This window comes from Leucoraja erinacea, chromosome 19, assembly GCF_028641065.1.
Source record: "Leucoraja erinacea ecotype New England chromosome 19, Leri_hhj_1, whole genome shotgun sequence".
NCBI classification, from domain to species: Eukaryota; Metazoa; Chordata; class Chondrichthyes; order Rajiformes; family Rajidae; genus Leucoraja; species Leucoraja erinaceus.
In genome coordinates this window covers 5,959,708-5,979,354 of record NC_073395.1, presented here as the reverse complement: position 1 = coordinate 5,979,354, position 19,647 = coordinate 5,959,708, and the positions used below count along the sequence as shown (strand labels likewise).

The 19,647-nt window shown below is 36.6% G+C and overlaps 1 protein-coding gene across 1 annotated transcript in view; it reads right to left on the bottom strand.

Moving 5' to 3' along the window:
- The window catches only part of atxn10 (ataxin 10), a 117,693-nt gene that overhangs the window by 72,330 nt on the left and 25,716 nt on the right, over window positions 1–19,647 (bottom strand). The window contains exons 7-8 of the mRNA XM_055650904.1: window positions 18,992–19,100; window positions 14,891–15,060 (exon numbers count right to left, since the gene is read on the bottom strand). Of these exons, the coding sequence (XP_055506879.1) occupies window positions 14,891–15,060; window positions 18,992–19,100 (279 nt within the window). The remainder of the gene's footprint in view (window positions 1–14,890; window positions 15,061–18,991; window positions 19,101–19,647) is intronic.

Below are 19,647 nucleotides of genomic sequence, written 5' to 3'. Positions count from 1 at the left end.
CAAGTGTGGTGTTGGTTGTACAAACCGCCTTCCTGGTCACTAACTTTGTACGAGATTGCAGATGCATTAAAGCATATAAAGACTTTAATAAGTACCAAGGTGAAGTGACGAGTAGAGGAATCAAATGATATTTGAACCCAGTCCCTCTATGATGTAGCTCCCTGCCACATTACTGACAGACATCCATTTATGAATAATCCACACGGATAATTTACTTGCTCATATCTGCCAAGGCGTATTTCAACATACCTAAAATTACATCCTTAGAACAGAAAAGTATATCCTCATTACATGGGCCGAGGAACATTAGTGCTCTTATGAAAACTGAAGTTCAGACAGGATGAACAATTGATAATATAGTGCATAGAAGTTAGACATCAACACCACAAGGTCAGAGAAACAACATCATTCTCTCCAGAATCCGCTGCAGAATGTAATAAGTCATTAACCATGGATTGCAAATGGTTAAAGCCCCAACACTGATTCTTGTTGGCATGACTCTAGGTACTCACAGTCCATCAAATTGATATGTTAATACTGACCATTTGTTCATTAATGCCCTACACATGTCGATATATTACCCCCAAAGTATTCATCAGAACCCACCGAGTGCTTCCAACATTTTTCTTTCTTCTTTCACATTTTTAGCACCTGCATATTTTGCTTTTTGATTGCAGTTGAAGCATGGTGGAAAGAATTAATTCCACTATTCCCTTCTGAAGAGATTCTCTAAGTTACAACTATGGCAGCAAATAAACCCCTGAGGTGCAGTTCATCTCAGTAACATACACAAAATCGTCACATTCTGTTCCCCAATTATTATTAAGCAGAGGTGCAGTATCACTGGGCAAATGACTGCTCCTTTTTCTGAGCAAGAAATATCATATGTTACGGTATGTTAAAGGATGGGGAAGAAATTAGCATTTTACGACACAACACAAATGTACTTTAATTCCTTAATTCAGAAAAAATATCCTTCAAAAGACAATGCTTAATCACCTAGCTTCTGTAATAGAAACATGGAAAATAGTTGCAGGAATAGGCCTGCACTGTTTGTTACTGCATATTAATTTATTGTATTATTGATAATTACATATTTATTTGTTGTACTATTGCATTAATGGGCCAGTAAGCTGCAGCAGTAAGAATTTCAATGTCCAGGTACATTTGACAATTACACACTCTTGACTCTTCACTGTCACTGTTGAATGTTAAGGAATTGCAGCTGATTCTACCTGACTTATCAGTATTAGCATTTGAGGTGAACTCAAAAACACAAATTTAATTGATACATGAGCATCAGGCTGTTCACCAGCTCAAAGTGACTTTGAAATGGATGCTATGGTAATAGTAAATTCTCTCCAAATATCAAGTTGGCAACAAGTTAAAAGCAACAACTATTAATTTACATGTACGGTAACAACTGTCTATCGCTATGCGCAACCTCTAACAGACAGCTTCTAACAGCATGAATATCAGCTGCTCTCAAAGCTGCAAATCCAAGAATGAACTGTTCCCATTCGGCAAACTTTAAAATGTATTCTAGGTAAATAATGAAGAAAAATGAACCAAAATGCATTTCATTGCTCAGGACAGAATTGAAGATTCACTATTCCATGCCATAAATAGAATTCACTTCTTCGACAATTCATTCTTCCAGATAAAAAGCAAATGCTAAAAAGGGAGAATTTTTTTTTGTTACTGTTCTGATAGAATTAACATTTTTTCTTATGAATATAAATAACTCTAATTCAGTTACTATTGCTGTGAGCAGGAAAGGATTGCTATGGTTGTATATTTAAAACAATTTTTAAAATAATCAAAGGTGTTTAGTTTAGTTTAGAGATAGTGGGGAAACAGGCCCCTCGGCCCAAGTACGCGCCGACCAGCGATCCCTGTACACTAACACTATCCTGCACACCAGGGGAAATTTACCACTTTTATTTACCGAAGCCAATTAACCTACAAACCTGTACATCTTTGGAGTGTGGGAAGAAACCTGAACACCCAGAGAACACCCACGTGGTCGCGGGGAGAACATACTAACCACGTACAAACAGCACCCGCAGTCGGGATTGAACCTGGGTTCCTGGCTCTGTTAGGCAGCAACTGTTAGGCAGCAACTGCTATGCCACCCTTGCCGCTCCTTGTTAAAGTATTAAACTAAATCTCGACCTGAAAATAGCCAAATCATTCAAACAAAAGTAGAGCCAAATTTTTCACACTGAAATTATGCGTACTGGAAATTTCTGAGTGATGGGGTTATTTTGAATTATATACCTGATGTCACAAGAATACTGCAAACTAAGTAAGTCAACAGCAAATTGATTTAGTTATACAGGTATTTTAAACTTTAGGTCCTTTATTATCAAATATTTGGAACTTACACTTTAAACCTGTATATAACTGTCTTCCCTATTACTAACAGCTTCTAAGTTCAGCAGTCTTTTTGCTAATATCTTATCCTGAAATTGAAAATACTTCCACACAAAATTGTCTCATCTTCAAGAGCACCCCCTAGTGATAGCATTGACTACCACAGCAGTATCCACACTAGGCCGTGTCACATATAATATAGAACAGCACAAGACAATAAGTGCTGGAGTAACTCAGCGGGTCACGTAGGATTACATGGATAGGTGATATTTTGGGTCAGGAACTTTCTTCAGTTTTACTCCGCACTTTGTGTCCTTCTGTGTATTAACCAGCATTTGCAGTTAGTTTAGAGATACAGCGCGGAGATTTTGGCCCACCGATCGACCAGCAATCACCACACACTAGCACTATCCTACACACTAGGGACAATTTACAATATTTACTGAAGCCAATTAATCTAAACCTGTACATCTATGGAATGTGGGAGGAAACTGAAGCACTTGGAGAAAACCCACACGGTCACGGGGAGAACATATTAACTCCATACAGAGAGCCCCCATAGACAGGATCAAATCCAGGTCTCTGGCGCTGTTAGGCAGCAACTCTATCGCTGTGCCGCTGTGCCGCCTCTAACACTTCACATTTCTTCTCTCCTTATAACTCTTCTTCTTATCGAGTCCACACACAGGATTAGAAGTTGTTCAGCCAGAGCTGAACACACCTCTCGGCATCTGCATACAATGGTGTCTGTCTTGTCGCTTCTTGTGCTTCTTGTGCGTGGTGGTGGAAAGATTGGTGGAAACAGGGCCGCGACGTGAACGCTCTTTCCTTGACCCCCCCTTATAACTAATAGCCTCTCATGCAGATGGCATTCTGGTAAACCTCCCCTGCACCCTCTGCAAAACCTTGACATCTTTCCTATAATGGGTGGACCAGAACTGCACACATTACTTCAAATATGGTCTAACCCAAGTCCTATAAAGCTGCAACATGACTTCCTTAATGTTATACTCAATAGCTCATGCATTGAATCCTCCTTTCAATCAGAAATGGTGTCAATGATAACAAGCAGAATTGTGACTTTTATTTTGGTATTCGAATGGCAACATTGAAATAGAGTGGCTTTTGTGCACAGTGGAAAATCTCCAGTCACTGCCTTTAATGCTAAAACAAAGGGTTCTTGTGCCATGCATAAGACTGGATTAAGAACATAAAGGATGTAACCTGTATTCATATTTGGCAAGATTGATATGCCAGGTGGATAAATCTAAAAAGTCAGAATAAACATGCCATATCATAAACTGTAAAAAGTACCGAACTTGAATTCTAATTGAATTACTTGGCTCACCATCTCATCTTTTTATGAGCAGGCAACTTTAATGTGAAAAACAGCATGTATTTTTCAGAAAAAAAGTAGCCACAATGAGAGATTCATATAAATTATATACACCCCAAGGAACAGTTGGGCTGAATGGTCTGTGCCTGTGTTGGATACATGTGGCAAGAAAGCTGCCTGTTTCTAGCAGATTATGTCAAAAAGAGGCAGCATGAAGATAAAACCATAGGTTTATCAAGATGAAAGCAGGAAAAGTCTGGAATTAATATTAAGGAACGCAAAAACTATTTCTGGAGTTGTTTTCGGAGAGAAGTGTTAGGGTTACACAGGTATACAAACTGTATGGTAAAACTAAGGGTATTTCAACTGGGCCAAGCACTGGGTTTTTGTAGATGACTCACTTATATGTATGAGAACTGTCTGTGCTATATTTAACTGGCTGGCATCCAGAAATTATCACAAAACACAGGGACTAATAGATCTAAACAAAAGGTTTGGTATTTTGAGGCAGACAGTCAGAGTCTTTTTTTTCCAGGGAGGAAATGTCAAAGACTAGAGGGCTTAGCTTTTAGATAACAGGGGCATAATTTAAAGGAGATGTGCGGGGTATGTTTTTTTTTACACCGAGAGTGGTTGATACGTGATAGTGGTGTTTAAGAGGATTTTAGATAGGCACATGGCTGTGCAGGAATGGAAGAATATGGATCATGTTCAGGCAGAGCAGGTTAACCTGGCATCATGTATGGCATGGACATTGTGGTCTACTGTTCTGTTTGGCTCTATCACTGTCATCCAAAGCAACACAAACTGAAATGGATAAAACTAATTCCATCTCTTCCATTAATTCTTAAGAACATATTTAAGCATTTTTCTTTTGTAAAATCCCTAATAGGTATACGAACATAGTACTTTAATTGTTACAATGCAAACAAAATTCACATATGAAATTCCAAAGCTTGGTTATCATTTATATCCAGAACAATACAATTTATGCAAGAAGGCTACCTACATCAGAAGCATATTGCTAAAAGACACAACATTCATTTAAATTAATGGATACAATTACCTCGTTACTCACGCCCATCTCAAAATGATCTTAGTGCTTAACCTTTAGCAAAGAGCGAACTTATGCCTATCATTGCGCCACATGTTTTTCTCCCCCAAAAATCATCCTTTTATCAGCCATACATGTCTTTCAGTGGATTTGCACTAAAAAACTTTACCTCAAACAAGAAATTCATAAAATGTTGCTATAATTGCTTAAAATCACAGAAAACAAATTAATATCTAGGTTTATTCCTTCAAACTATAGGCTCACATAAAGAGGAAAATATTGATGTATTTTCAATGAGTTACAGAGCTTCTGACTATAGTTTTAAAGTGTTGACCCAAGTTACCTCTGTCAAAAAGTTCCAAACCAACCGTTTCACTTCCATCAAAATATCAACATGTACGTTCACTTTCATCCAATTTAAAACTTTAGTCTAAGAAAAATTTGTGAAAGCAATAGTTTAAACGGCCTCAACAACAAATTGATGAAGAACCTTTCAACAACTTCACAATATGATTTAAATCTATGGAAGAATACACCACCTTATTATGTGGTACTTGGCGACTGCTTTAACATGGTACAGCCACTGCTGACATTGTTAAAACAGCTGACGGCCCACATTTAAATAATGAGATTTTAAGAAAAGAATTTCTAATTAAGATAAAAGGTAATCACATGAGAAAAAATACAAAATTCCACACTGTTGCAATGCTCTTAACTCTCAGAAAGCTAATTACATAAATCAGGCAAACATAAGAATTCCTCTTAAGTTTGGTGATTTGCATTTTGACCACATCTTATAATGGTTTAGGAAAATAGACCAAAATGCCCTGGAGTAAGTCAATCCTAACCAAGGAAGAAAGTGAAAGCCTTTAAATTACTAGCATGCCTTTTACAAAGAAACCACCAAGTTTAATATTTTGCAAATATTGTGACCACAGTATCATTACGAAGTCAGATGCTACCAGACACGTTAAGCTTTTCCAACAACATATTCGTTTGTTAACAGGATTAAACAAAGCACTTGCAAACGTCCATTCCACTTGACTGAATTTAGCATAACATTGTTGGAAGAGGCATCAATAGCCTTGATACTTCTTTAAAGATCATTACATTTCAATGTTCTTATTTTAAATCTAAAAATCTATATTACTGCAATGGAATGTGGCTATAATTCTATAATTTGAATACAGCTTCTCAATTACAATTTAAAATGTCTTCACATTTCTCTTCATAGTTGGGAAGTGTATTAACAATAGCTGTCTGGCTTTACTGCCTCTCAACATGGGTGCAAACTTTAGCTAACAGAAACCACAACTTGGATTTTTTTTTTTTTTTTTTTTTAAAGAATAATGCCATAAATATCAACGCTTTCCAGCTGTGTTACAAAATAAAATACGACACCAAGCCACAGGGACATGAGGGCTAATAATTATGCCATTATGCGCATGAAATTGGCGAATGACGCAGGCAAATGTAAACTAGAGCGCATAGAGAAGACCAAAAATCCAGAAACACGGGTGACGGCCCTTTCTCCACTTCCTTCTGCCACTGTGAAAAATGGAGATCAGAGAAGTGTGTTTGGGTGTAACTGTTCCGGCAGATGATCCGCAGGGGAAAAAAAAAATCAGGCAGTGAGTCAGGGGTGGAGGGGATGAAAGAACTGAAGATTGAGGCTTGGGGCGATTTTTGAAAAGGAACAGATTCTCTTCAATGCATGGGAAGAATTTGTTTTTTAATGAGTTACAAATGTGTGCAATTGTGATTAGTATTTTTCAGCAATACATTCATAAACTCTTTCATAAACATTGTCCAGTGTGATCCTCAGACATTCAGATGAATGACTGTACAATTATATTCTGTAAACAAAGCGCCAGGGAATAAAATTCTATTTTTGATTACATTAACATTAGAAAAATGTTCAAAACCATAACAATTGTGGTAGTTCCCTATATTCTGAGAAAAAAGAACCACTTTCAATGCTACATGCACACTCCCATCCGTTTCATGCAGTTGCCCCATCCCGTTCTACACTCTTGGTGCATTTATTTATAAAGAAGCGAACCAGAGAGCTTTTTATTCTAATCCAAACCAAACTGATGTTCTGCCAGGGCTGGGTTGGTACATGGCATACTAAATATACTCTAACTTATTAGGTATAAATTTCATCTCAGATGGAGGACTCTTTGATTCTAAATCAGAAACTTACAGATTCAAATCCTACTGTGCACTCTTAAGTTCATAATGAGAGCTATATATCAATGCTTCAGGATTTGGGGTATAGTTGTTTTGGGGGAGACAGTTGCCCTCTGAGATGAATTTAAAAGTTTACCTGATATCATTTAAAAAACAGGGCTAAATTCTTGGCCAATATTTACTCTTCAACCAATATTGCCAAAAGAGATTAACGTGCCATTAAAACATTTTTGAGACATTACTGTTCAATCCAGGCAATCACACCTGGTCCCTCTGCTACAAAATAAAAGCAATCATAATCACTGAACAATGGACGCATGGGAATAATTAACTAGCTAAAAATTAAAACCTACCAAAAGTCAAACCAGAAAAGCCAAGCTGATACTGTTCAAAATAATTAGCCAAAAGCAGAAATTATTTCAATCAAGTGCTATAAAAACTAGAGCATGATAAAATATACAAAATTATCAAGCAATGTCGAACATAAATATATCTTGGGACATCAGTATTTATCACATAACAATATAATATATTATTTCCGTTTAATGGTATAATGTGCATTATATTACAAGTGTGTACCACATAAATGTCAATGGAGCAACAGAAGTTGAGCCCATCCCATTGCTTATCGTATTACTATTAATTCAAATTTAAAGGGTACAACATATTCTAATGAGAGTTAAAAGTATTCATGTTTCACAGTAACAGCATATGCCATTACTTAAATCAATCAACTGTTCAACAGTAGAGCCGATACAACATTTTCAAAACATGATCTTTTTTTCCCAAAAATTATGAGGTCATTGGTACCATGCTGAAGAAAATTAAAACCAGGCAATTCTCCTGCTCCTGATTAAAGATAGAAAAGTGATGAAGACAGATTATTTGACTGCTAATCCTTTCACTCATTGTCAAGGCTGCCATGTCAATAATTAGCTATAAGACAATACGTTTTAAGGCAGCCAATATTGAGGCTCGACATCCTAAACAAGAGTTAATGCTTTTGAGGAAAGAGAAGTAAATGCTAGTAAGAAGGAAAATGCCAATTCAAATAATTACGGTTTTGTAAAAATAATTATTCTTACATACTATCCAAGGAACAACATACTTCAAGCTAAACTAGATGATAAGCATTCTGCTTTTGGAATGGGGAGAAAGGAAACAGCTTTATTAAGCTCAAAACTTTAATTACAATTTCTTTATGTTCTTCATTCTTTATAACATGTGAGGCAACTGCTTATGACAGAATAACATTTTATATGATTAGTGAAAAATTGATGATCAAATGATATTTCAATATATTTTTCCCTGAAATATCAGTGCACAGTCAGATTGTAGACCATTAACAGCATGAAATGGGAAATATGAAGATTTCACCAAATGCATAGCCAATGTGGACAATGTCAATACATCAGTATTTTACTGCATTGTAGAAGAGACAAGCCTGCATTTCCATTAAACACTGCAATTCTTTTTGAAAATGAGCAGTTATCTCTTGTTACTCGGAGAGTTACAAAGGAATAACTTATTCCCAAGTATAATTTAAAACGTCCAATTTTAAGCAACTCATTATTTTCAGATCGGCAAAAACACCATCTGAATCGAAAAGTACTGAATTGTTTCTCGTGAGCTCTCCTTTCCCACCTTAAGGATTTGCATTGTTCTATGGCACTGAAAATACCACAATAAAAAAAAGCAAACAAAATGAATGATCTTAATTAATTGTCTTCCGATCAAAGACCTTTTATAGATACAGATATTCGTTGGTGTCAAGTATTTGCCAATTCATATTTTTGTATAGAGGCACAATGAAGTGTAGGTGCTGGTATCTTGAGCAAAAGACAAAGCACTGGAAGAACTCAGCGGATCTGGCAAACATCTGTGGAGGGAATGGACAGATGACGTTTCCAGTCTGAACCTCCTTGTCAGCCTGATATTTGTTTTAAATAGTTTATGTAATTTGATACAGGCATAAAATTATGTTCTTTTCAAGGGTCTTGGATTTAAAAGTGGGTGGCTGGCACAGAGAGTAAAAAGGAATTTGTAAATTCAAATTTGTTTACATAAATCATGGTTACATCAAATAATCCTATTGTATGTTGTAAAAATAATGCAATCATAAGATCAATCAACCTAAGTTCATGGGTTTTGGGGAAGGTGGTACCTGTACAGAAAGGATGGGTTGCACTTGAAACCGAGGGGGACCAATATCCTGGCAGGGAAATTTGCAAAGGCTACTGGGGAGACTTTAAACTAGAATGGTCGGGGCGAGGGACTCAAATAGAGAAAGCTAGTAGACAGAATGGGGGGCAGGAAGCAGAAAAGGGAAGCACTCGGACACAAGAGGAGAAAGAAAAAAAAGGAAATAAACAGAGAATAAGAGATGGGGGGTTTCTTAAATGTGCATATTTTAATGCTAGGAGCATTGTAAGAAAGGTGGATGAGCTTAGAGTCTGGATAGACACCTGGAAGTATGATGTTGTGGCGATCAGTGAAACATGATTGCAGGAGGGCTGTGATTGGAAACTAAATATTCCAGGATTTCCGTTGCTTCAGGTGTGATAGAATTGGAGGGGCAAGAGGTGGAGGTGTTGCATTGCTAGTCAGGGAAGATATTACAGCAGTGCTTTGGCAGGATAGATTGGAGGGCTCATCTAGGGAGGCTATTTGGGTGGAACTGAGAAGTGGGAAAGGTGTAGCAACACTTATAGGGGTGTATTATAGACCGCCAAATGGGGAACGAGAATTGGAAGAACAAATATGTAAGGAGATAGCAGATATTAGTAGTAAGCGCAAGGTAGTGATTGTGGGAAATTTCAACTTTCCACACATAGACTGGGAAACACATTCTGTAAATGGGCTGGATGGTTTGGAGTTTGTAAAATGTGTGCAGGATAGTTTTTTGCAGCAATACATAGAGGTACCTACTAGAGGAGGGGCAGTGCTGGACCTCCTGTTAGGAAATGAGACGGGACAGGTGGCGGAGGTATGCGTTGGGGAGCACTTCGGGTCCAGTGATCACAATACCATTAGTTTCAATATAATTATGGAGAGGGTCAGAACTGGACCTAGGGTTGAGATTTTTGATTGGAGAAAGGCTAACTTTGATGAGATGCGAGATGATTTAAAAGGAGTGAACTGGGACATTTTGTTTTATGGGAAAGATGTAGAAGAGAAATGGAGGACATTTAAAGGAGAAATTTTAAGAGTACAGAATCTTTATGTTCCTGTTCGGTTGAAAGGAAACAGTAAAAATTGGAAAGAGCCCTGGTTTTCAAGGGAAATTGGACATCTTGTTCGGAAAAAGAGGGAGATCTACAATAATTATAGGCAGCATGAAGTAAATGTGGTGCTTGAGGAGTATAAGGAATGTAAAAAGAATCTTAAGAAAGAAATTAGAAAAGCTAAAAGAAGATATGAGGTTGCTTTGGCAAGTAAGGTGAAAGTACATCCAAAGGGTTTCTACAGCTATATTAATAGCAAAAGGATAACGGGGGATAAAATTGGTCCATTGGAGAGAGAGTGGACAGCTATCTGCAGAGCCAAAAGAGATGGGGGAGATATTGAACATTTTTTTTTCTTCGGTATTCACCAAGGAGAAGGATATTGAATTATGTGAGGTAAGGGAAACTAGTAGCGTAGCTATGGATACTATGAGGTTCAAAGTAAAAGAAGTACTGACACTTTTGAAAAATATAAAAGTGGATAAGTCTCCAGGTCCTGACAGGTTATTCCCTAGGACATTGAGGGAAGTTAGTGTAGAAATAGCCGGGGCTATGACAGAAATATTTCAAATGTCATTAGAAACGGGAATAGTCCCCGAGGATTGGCGTACTGCGCATGTTGTTCCATTGTTTAAAAAGGGTTCTAAGAATAAACCTAGCAATTATAGACCTGTTAGTTTGACTTCAGTGGTGGGCAAATTAATGGAAAAGATACTTAGAGATAATATATATAAGCATCTGGATAAACAGGGACTGATTACGAACAGTCAACATGGATTTGTGCCTGGAAGGTCATGTTTGACTAATCTTCTTGAATTTTTTTGAAGAGGTTACTAGGGAAATTGACGAGGGTAAAGCAGTGGATGTTGTCTATATGGACTTTAGTAAGGCCTTTGACAAGGTTCCTCATGGAAGGTTGGTTAAGAAGGTTCAACTGTTGGGTATAAATGCAGGAATAGCAAGATGGATTCAACAGTGGCTGAATGGGAGAAGCCAGAGGGTAATGGTGGATGGCTGTTTATCGGGTTGGAGGCAAGTGACTAGTGGGGTGCCTCAGGGTTCTGTGTTGGGTCCTTTGTTGTTTGTCATGTACATCAATGATCTGGATGAAGGTGTAGTAAATTGGATTAGTAAGTATGCAGATGATACCTGGATAGGGGGTGTTGTGGATAATGAAGAGGATTTCCAAAGTCTACAGAGTGATTTAGGCCATTTGGAAAAATGGGCTGAAAGATGGCAGATGGAGTTTAATGCTGATAAATGTGAGGTGCTACACCTTGGTAGGACAAATCAAAATAGGACGTACATGGTAAATGGTAGGGAATTGAAGAATACAGTTGTACAGAGGGATCTGGGAATAACCGTGCCTAGTTCCTTGAAGGTGGAATCTCATATAGATAGGGTGGTAAAGAAAGCTTTTGGTATGCTAGCCTTTATAAATCAGAGCATTGAGTATAGAAGCTGGGATGTAATGTTAAAATTGTACAAGGCATTGGTGAGACCAAATCTGGAGTATGATGTACAATTTTGGTCGCCCAATTATAGGAAGGATGTCAACAAATTAGAGAGAGTACAGAGGAGATTTACTAGAATGTTGCATGGATTTCAACAACTAAGTTACAGAGATAGGTTGAATAAGTTAGGTCTTTATTCTCTGGAGCGCAGAAGGTTAAGGGGGGATTTGATAGAGGTCTTTAAAATGATGAGAGGGATAGACAGAGTTGATGTGGACAAGCTTTTCCCTTTGAGAATAGGGAAGATTCAAACAAGAGGACATGACTTCAGAATGAAGGGACAGAAGTTTAGGGGTAACATGAGGGGGAACTTCTTTACTCAGAGAGTGGTAGCGGTGTGGAATGAGCTTCCAGTGGAAGTGGTGGAGGCAGGTTCGTTGGTATCATTTAAAAATAAATTGGATAGGCATATGGATGAGAAGGGAATGGAGGGTTATGGTATAAGTGCAGGCAGGTGGGACTAAGGGAAAAAAAGTTGTTCGGCACGGACTTGTAGGGCCGAGATGGCCTGTTTCTCTGCTGTAATTGTTATATGGTTATAAGTTACATTTGTAAGATCATGAGTATGGAATGCTCAGGATAAGGTGACTAGAACCAACAGTCATTGTCACAGAAAATTAGTCAGCCATTCAGGGCCGAAATGATAAAGGAAATGGCTTCACCTCGATGTTAAGAAATTCTTTGGAATTTTCTGTTCAAAAAGGTTATGGAAGCTCAGCCTGACATGCAGCTTAATCAGAGTAGAGTGATAGATTTTTAGTTATTAAGGGCATTACGGAAAAGGGAGTTATTGAAGGAAAGAGTTGCTAACGCACAAGGTCTGCCAAGATCTACTTGAATCATAGAGCCAAATGCATCATTTGTGCTTCACTGTTCATATGTGCTTATGAAATGTTATCTATTTTCTCTATCTTCACAATTGCTGGTTGGCCTACCGAGTATTTAATGCATTTCCAGTTTTTATTTTGTTTCCAGTTCCTGCAGATCTTTTTTTTTTCTTCCATTCACATACATAAGTTTGATTTATGAATTCAAAAATCCAATGCAAACCTCATTCCAACTATAGTTAATATTGAGTTCAAAAGAATCATGTTCTATCTTGTCACCAATTTATTTGAAATTTAGTAAAATCTCCTTCACTGGAGTTCTGAGCTCCCCAGCCACGCATAAAACATGTTTGAACAAATGACATTCGACAAAAAACATATTTTAATAGGATTTGTACCGCCAATATAAATCAGTATGAGTAGCTTGACCCAAGTCACAGAGATAAAGCCACCTCAAAATTGCACATATCCCACTTTCACATTGCTATTTTTTTTAGCAGCTCCATTGCTTTTGCTATGTATGTTTCTTTTGACACATTTTTCTATAGTTCTAAATACCTCCCATGAAGAAAATCCTAAATACGAATGAATATAACCTACAATTGCAAGCCTAAAGAAAAGTATGTAGAATAGAACCGCAGATGCTGGTTTAAATCAAAGATAGGCACAAAAAGCTAGAGTAACTCAATGGGACAGGCAACATCTCTGGAGAAGGAAAAGTATTATTTGTTCGTGATATGTCACCATCAACAAGGTTTTACAATTGTATTGTTGCAATTGTATTACCTAAATACAGTGCATACAGTTCAGTGACAATCCTATTATATATTAGGCACAATCATACCAAGTATAAAAGTGTAAGACAGTAGACCACACTGGGTCAACACACAAAAATCTCCACGTTTTGGGCGCCATCTTGAACCCTTCAAGTCGGAATTTTTTTTAAATGCTACAGTCTTAACTTAGCCATAAAGGCCTGTAATTAGAATGTAGTTTGCTAGAATGAGAGAAAAATATTAACCTAACTGAAAAAAATCCATCCATTTAAAAACTTCACCAAAAAGCACATCCAGTAATCTGTAAACTTCAGCTCATCCTAAACTGTTGCCAATATTTTGTTGTACATCTATTATTGATAACCTGTGTTGCTAAACTGTATTAGTTCCTTATCCTGCAATACCCTGCATTTAAAATTCTTACTCAGAGTTCAAAGCCAGGCCGTGGCTTTTCCTACCTCAGATACTCCCTGTATGTTTCCAATTCCAGCATCTTACAACACTATTGTCTATTTTTCCACTAATGCCAGTTAATATTGCTAAGCCTAAACTTTGGAATTTTGTCAATAAACATGTGTCTTCAATTCTTTAACATATTTCTCAAAACTCTCTCTTCAGCCAATCTTTGTACACATGCACTATTGAAATACAATATATTTAAAATAACCTTTGAAAGAATGATTCCAAAGTTAGAATTTCACCTCAGATATAAAGCAATGGATCATAAATTACCCTAGTTTCAATTTTGCTGTGTTCATCATACCAATTGTAGTGATTTTGATGAAATCAATGCAAGAGATCACTAATCGACCCTAATAAAAAATTAGAAATTAGAAACACAATTTTGGTATTTAATCACAAGTTCAAATCTAAAGGGATGTTTCTGGGGTTTGAGTAAATTATTCAAATTTATAATTATTTGATGACAAAGATACATAAATAATTGAATGAAGAAGACCATATGTAAATAATATTACTTTGAGGTCATTATTTTCCCCTCAGGCAATGCTTGCATCATTCAGTTGAGAGGATGTTCTTTTATCCACACCTTTGATCTTGTACACACTGTGCAAAAGGAAGAGTTTTTCTCTCCTTACATTTAATAACACCAAAGTCATTTGTAGCCCCCAGTAACAGTGAATAGCTATCTCTACAGGGATCAAAGCTCAAACAAGGACAGTCTTTTATTTACCGATATACATTGTTGCTTTCACCAGATAAATCAGAGCTTTGAAATAAACGAGAGAATGAGTTGTTCAATGTCCAGCACTGAAGGGGACTTTACATGATTTTGGGAGGGCATCGATGAAGGTCATATTCTAGATTACCAAAAGCATTCCACCTTCAGTGATTGGGGTTGATCCTTTGATCTACTGACCTTCAATAATTTAAAATATGTTTAACTCTAATAATTCAATAATCAATTTCAACAATATATTTCCAAAATAAACAAAGTATTTCCATTAAGATTCAGATCATTTACTTCTAGATTAAATGTAAAACTTCTCAGATCTAAACTCACCATCTCCAGCGTAATTCCAGGGAAAGTCCTCTTTCTATAAGTTAAATGCTCAAGTTAAAAGTTCTCACCTTATCTTTGTTTTCCTTGTTGTTGTAGCAAAGATTCCCAATCAGATGGATGAGATGTGCTTTAAATCCAACTGCAGGATGAGTGATCTGATTGGCGAATGATAAAGATTGGGATGGTGTAAAAATATTTTTGCTTTGCCTTCCTACAAGGCGGGTCTCAGACAAAAGCTCTGCAACAAGAAATTAAATTTAAGAATAATATAAATTAATATCCATCATCCTTTCAAAGTAATGAGGCAGTTTAAATAAAAGATCATTACACATTTTCATACGTTATATCTATTATCTATATCCCTACCCAACCAGCCTAATGGCCCTCTCTCTTTTACCCTTCCACAATTAACACATCTATTAGTTGTAAACTTTATCAGTAAATAAAGTTTGAAGTTTAGCGTGGCTAATAGTAAAAAAAGCCGGGCTTCAAGTCAACCACATAAAGCTACATTTTGAACTTTATTTACTTATAGATTTCAAGCCACTACACCATTCAAATATGAACCTCCATTTAATTAAGACAGTACATCGTTGGTAAGCTTTCACCCGCTTGCTTAACGGGAACCTAGCTATCTCTACTTTAAAAAATATTCAAGACCTTGCTGCTATTGCCCTTGGAGAAGAGTTCTAAGGAGTCAGGAGCCTTTGGGAGACAAAGTGTCATAAAAAGTGTCATAATATAGATATTATTAATAACCGTTGACCCTTAATTCTACATTGTCCCACAAAAGGAAATAAACTTTCCATAATCACCCTGTCAAGAAACCAATTGCTCTTGCAAGTTTCAAATCAAATCCCCTCTCACCTTTCTAAACTCACAGCAGATACAAGCTGAGTCTGTCTAATCTTTCTTCACAAGACAACCTGACCATTCCAGATATCTGTCTAGCAGACCTTCCTTTCGCAGCTTCTAACCCATCATCCTTCCTTAAATAATATTGTAAATAGCTCTCCAGATGTTGTTTTACCAATGCTCTAACTGAAGATAATCTCCTTACTTTCACATTCCGTTCCTCTAGCAATTAACAATAACCAGCTGTTCAGCTTTCTTAATTACTTGCGGCACCTACATATCGGTCTTTTTCAAATCATGCTTTAGGGCTCCAGAAAGCTCTGCTTTTTAGAACTCCACAATCACTTGTCATTTAGTTAATATGCTTTGCCAATTTTATTCCTTTGTATTCCTAATTCTTTCGCAAAGTATACCAGCAGCTCTTCCATTTCTTATTTTCTACATCAGTTTCATGGTTTCATTCAATGTTTTTTTCTTTTTATGTAATGTGGAGATATTTTTCCTTCTCATCATGGCATAATTTATTTTTTAAGATTTCAGATTAGATTGTGGCTATTGTTTTTCCAATTATTTAGATTTATCTCAACAGTTTTGATCCTAACGAGCACCAGTGCTTCCTTCCTTTATTTGAACAATCTAAAACTAACTGGGGAAATAACCTCCATTTCCTTAATACAAATATCTAGCCTTCCTTTTTTGCCAATGATTGGGCAAGTTTTCCCCGTACAATGGGCAATACTTAACTGTAAATTAATATTACTAAAACTGATCACAATTTTTTTTCAGGGGTTTGCTGGGTTAATTATAACTGTATTTCATAAGTATCTTGTTGATTCTCACATCGTGAAAAGATGAGGCAAGAAAATTCAAGTTCTCAATTTTCTATTCTCATCAATAATTAAAAGGAAGAGTAATTGTGACTTTGCCAAAAAAACTCCTATCAACATTATGACTGCGAATCTGAATTTGGGAATAATTTTGTGTTTAGCTTATCATTGTCATGTCTCCAACAACCTTCCTATGAGATAGGTATGATTCCAGTGAAGTCACAGAGTCATACAACTTGGAAACAGACCTTTTTGCCCAACCTGTCCAAACTGTCCAAGATGCCCCATCTACGCTAGTCTCACCTGCCCATGTTTGGCCTATACCCCTCAAAATCTTTTCTATCCATCTACCTGTCCAAATGTCTTTTAAATGTTGTTACAGTACCTGCCTCAACAATCTCCTCGGGAAGCTTGCTCCATACACCATTACCCTCTGTGTGATAAAATATTCGCCCAGGTTCCTATTGTATCTTTCCCCTCTTACCTTAAACCAATGTCCTCTGATTGTTGATTTCCCAACTTAGATAAAAAAGACTGTGCATTCGCCCTATCCATTCCACTCTGTGCATTCACCCTATCTATTCCTGAGTGTATTTACTGATTTTGATTTGTACTGAATGCTTTCCCTTCATTATAGTGACACTTGCATAGAGAATTGCCATGTGCATTGTCAAATAGGCATCAGCAGTTCGATGGCCTCAGAAGTTCTGAAGCTGTCAGAACAAGGACACGCATTGGTATGTCTTCTCACCAATTTAAATATGAAATCCTAACTGAGTCTGCGCCTGGTTCTGGTGGTTAAATAAATGATTAGTTAATTTAACTAAATGTAAAATCATGAATCAAAAAATGGGAAAAAATAGTGGAGAAATAAAAGACACAAAAATTATGTTAACATAATTAAATCTGCAATGATAATTACAGTACATAGAAATTAAACTCCACAGATGCAAAATTAAATTTTAAGAGGTTGTTATTTGTAATTAAAATTTATGACACCATCAAAGGCAAGCTTACATTAGGACTGATAAATCCTCACATTTTTGGCAGGTTTACAGTACAAATAAAGGATTTTCACATCCATTATGTTTATTTGCTAAGCATATTGGTCATATATCTGTGTGATGAAAATTGTGAGGAGCAGAGGATAAAAATGAAATTGGACAATACATTTCCTTGGTTGATATCAAATAATTTACTCAGAGCACAGAATCTCACTTGTTACTTTAATTCCAAAATCTAGATCAGATATCTTTAGAGTTCAGAGAGACAGCATGGAAACTGGTCCACAGTTCACACTGACCATCTACCCGGTTACACTAGTTCTGCTATTCCACTTTTGCATCCACTCCATGCACACTAGAGTCAATTTACAGAGGCCAATTAACCTACAAACTTGCGCATCTTTGGGATGTGGGAGGAAACTGGAGCACCCGGCGGAAACCTATGCCGTCACAAGGAGAACCTGTAAATTCCATATGGAGTTTGCAGGTCAAAATCTAACATGGGTCTCTGGTGCTGTGATACAGCAGCTCTACAGCCCCCATTTGCATTATGTCATCCAAAACATATCCTAACCATTCTGAAAGTATCATAACTTGAAATACTTAATTCTCAGTTCTAATCCAGCTGGCACAAAATGTTCTAGTTCTGCTTTTCATTAAGACATATAATTTTATAGATTGTTCTGGTTTATTACCTAATATTGCTGATGTTGCCTAAAGTGCTCTAGAATTTGTTCCAGACAAGTCAGCTAAATCTGCATTAGCATGAGTTTCTGCATGTTAAAATTAGGGCAACCAGCATCTGCTGTTCCTTCTTACACAATATTATCAATCATTTGAGTAAATCTAAAATTTCCTGCTAAGCTAATGAAAGAATAATCACTGCAATTTTTTAACATTTTAAATTATTTAGATTGCTTTAAAATATTTTTGGTTAGCCTTTTTATTTTTGTGTTTTCTCTTTGTTAGAGTGGCATCATGAATATTGCCTTTCCATTCTCTTTTTCAAGATATTCTTACTGCCTCTTTTACTTAGAAATATAACATCTGAACTATCCAACGTTTTAAAGTGATCTCTTATAAGATAGTTTGTTCTTGTGGTTTACAAATTGCAGATACTGACATACTCATATGTTTTGTTTTAACAAAAATCACTGCTACAATAACTGCTGTAGAAAATAAATAACTAAATATTTTTGATTTTGGAACTGCAGATGCAGATTTTAACTGAAGATAGACACAAAATGCTGGAGCACATCAGCAGGACAGGCAGCATCTCTGGTGAGAAGGAATGGGTGACGTTTCAGGTTGAGAAGAAGGATCTCGACCCAAAACGTCACCCGTTCCTTCTCTCCAGAGATGCTTGCCTGTCCTGCTGAGTTACTCCAGCATTTTGTCTTATTTCATGGACTGCTTTATACTAAATATTTTATTAGCTTTTATTTAATCTAATTGAAAAGATGTAGCTTTGTTTTGCACTTACTAACAGTGGTCTCTACCAGAGCAGGCGAGTTCTGCAAATAGCTGAATTTTTCGTGGTTTGAGGTCGTTTCACAGAGAATATCAAGAAGCTTGATTACAATGAGAGCATCCTGTGCCAAAAGAAAATTAAATGGCAGACTTTAATAGACAGGAAATTATCCATGGCGATAAAGTAAAAAATAATAGAACCAAATCACAGATACAATGCATCTTTTTGCAATTAAACGAATGTTCTATGACAAGTTTAGCTCAACACTAAGAATGTTAGAAAATAGAACAGAAAATGCTGGAACTGCACAATGGAGCAAGCTGCATCAATGTGGAGAGAAACCACATTCAGGTTAACCATATAATAAAAATGAACTGCCGATGCTGGATTGTAAACCGAAGATAGACACAAAATGCTGGAGTAACACAGCAGGTCGGGCAGCATCTCTGTAGAAAATGGATAGGTGTCATTTCAGGTCGGGATCCTTCTTCAAACCCAATTATTATTTCAAGTTAACAATTTCAGGTTAACAATGCCATCAGCACTGGATCAAATCATTAATAACATGAGAAAACAAAAATATTTCAAACAAATATGAAAGCACTTTGACTTTGTATGGCACATTGCAACTTCCAGACTAACAATGAATACAGCATTGTCTGATAAAA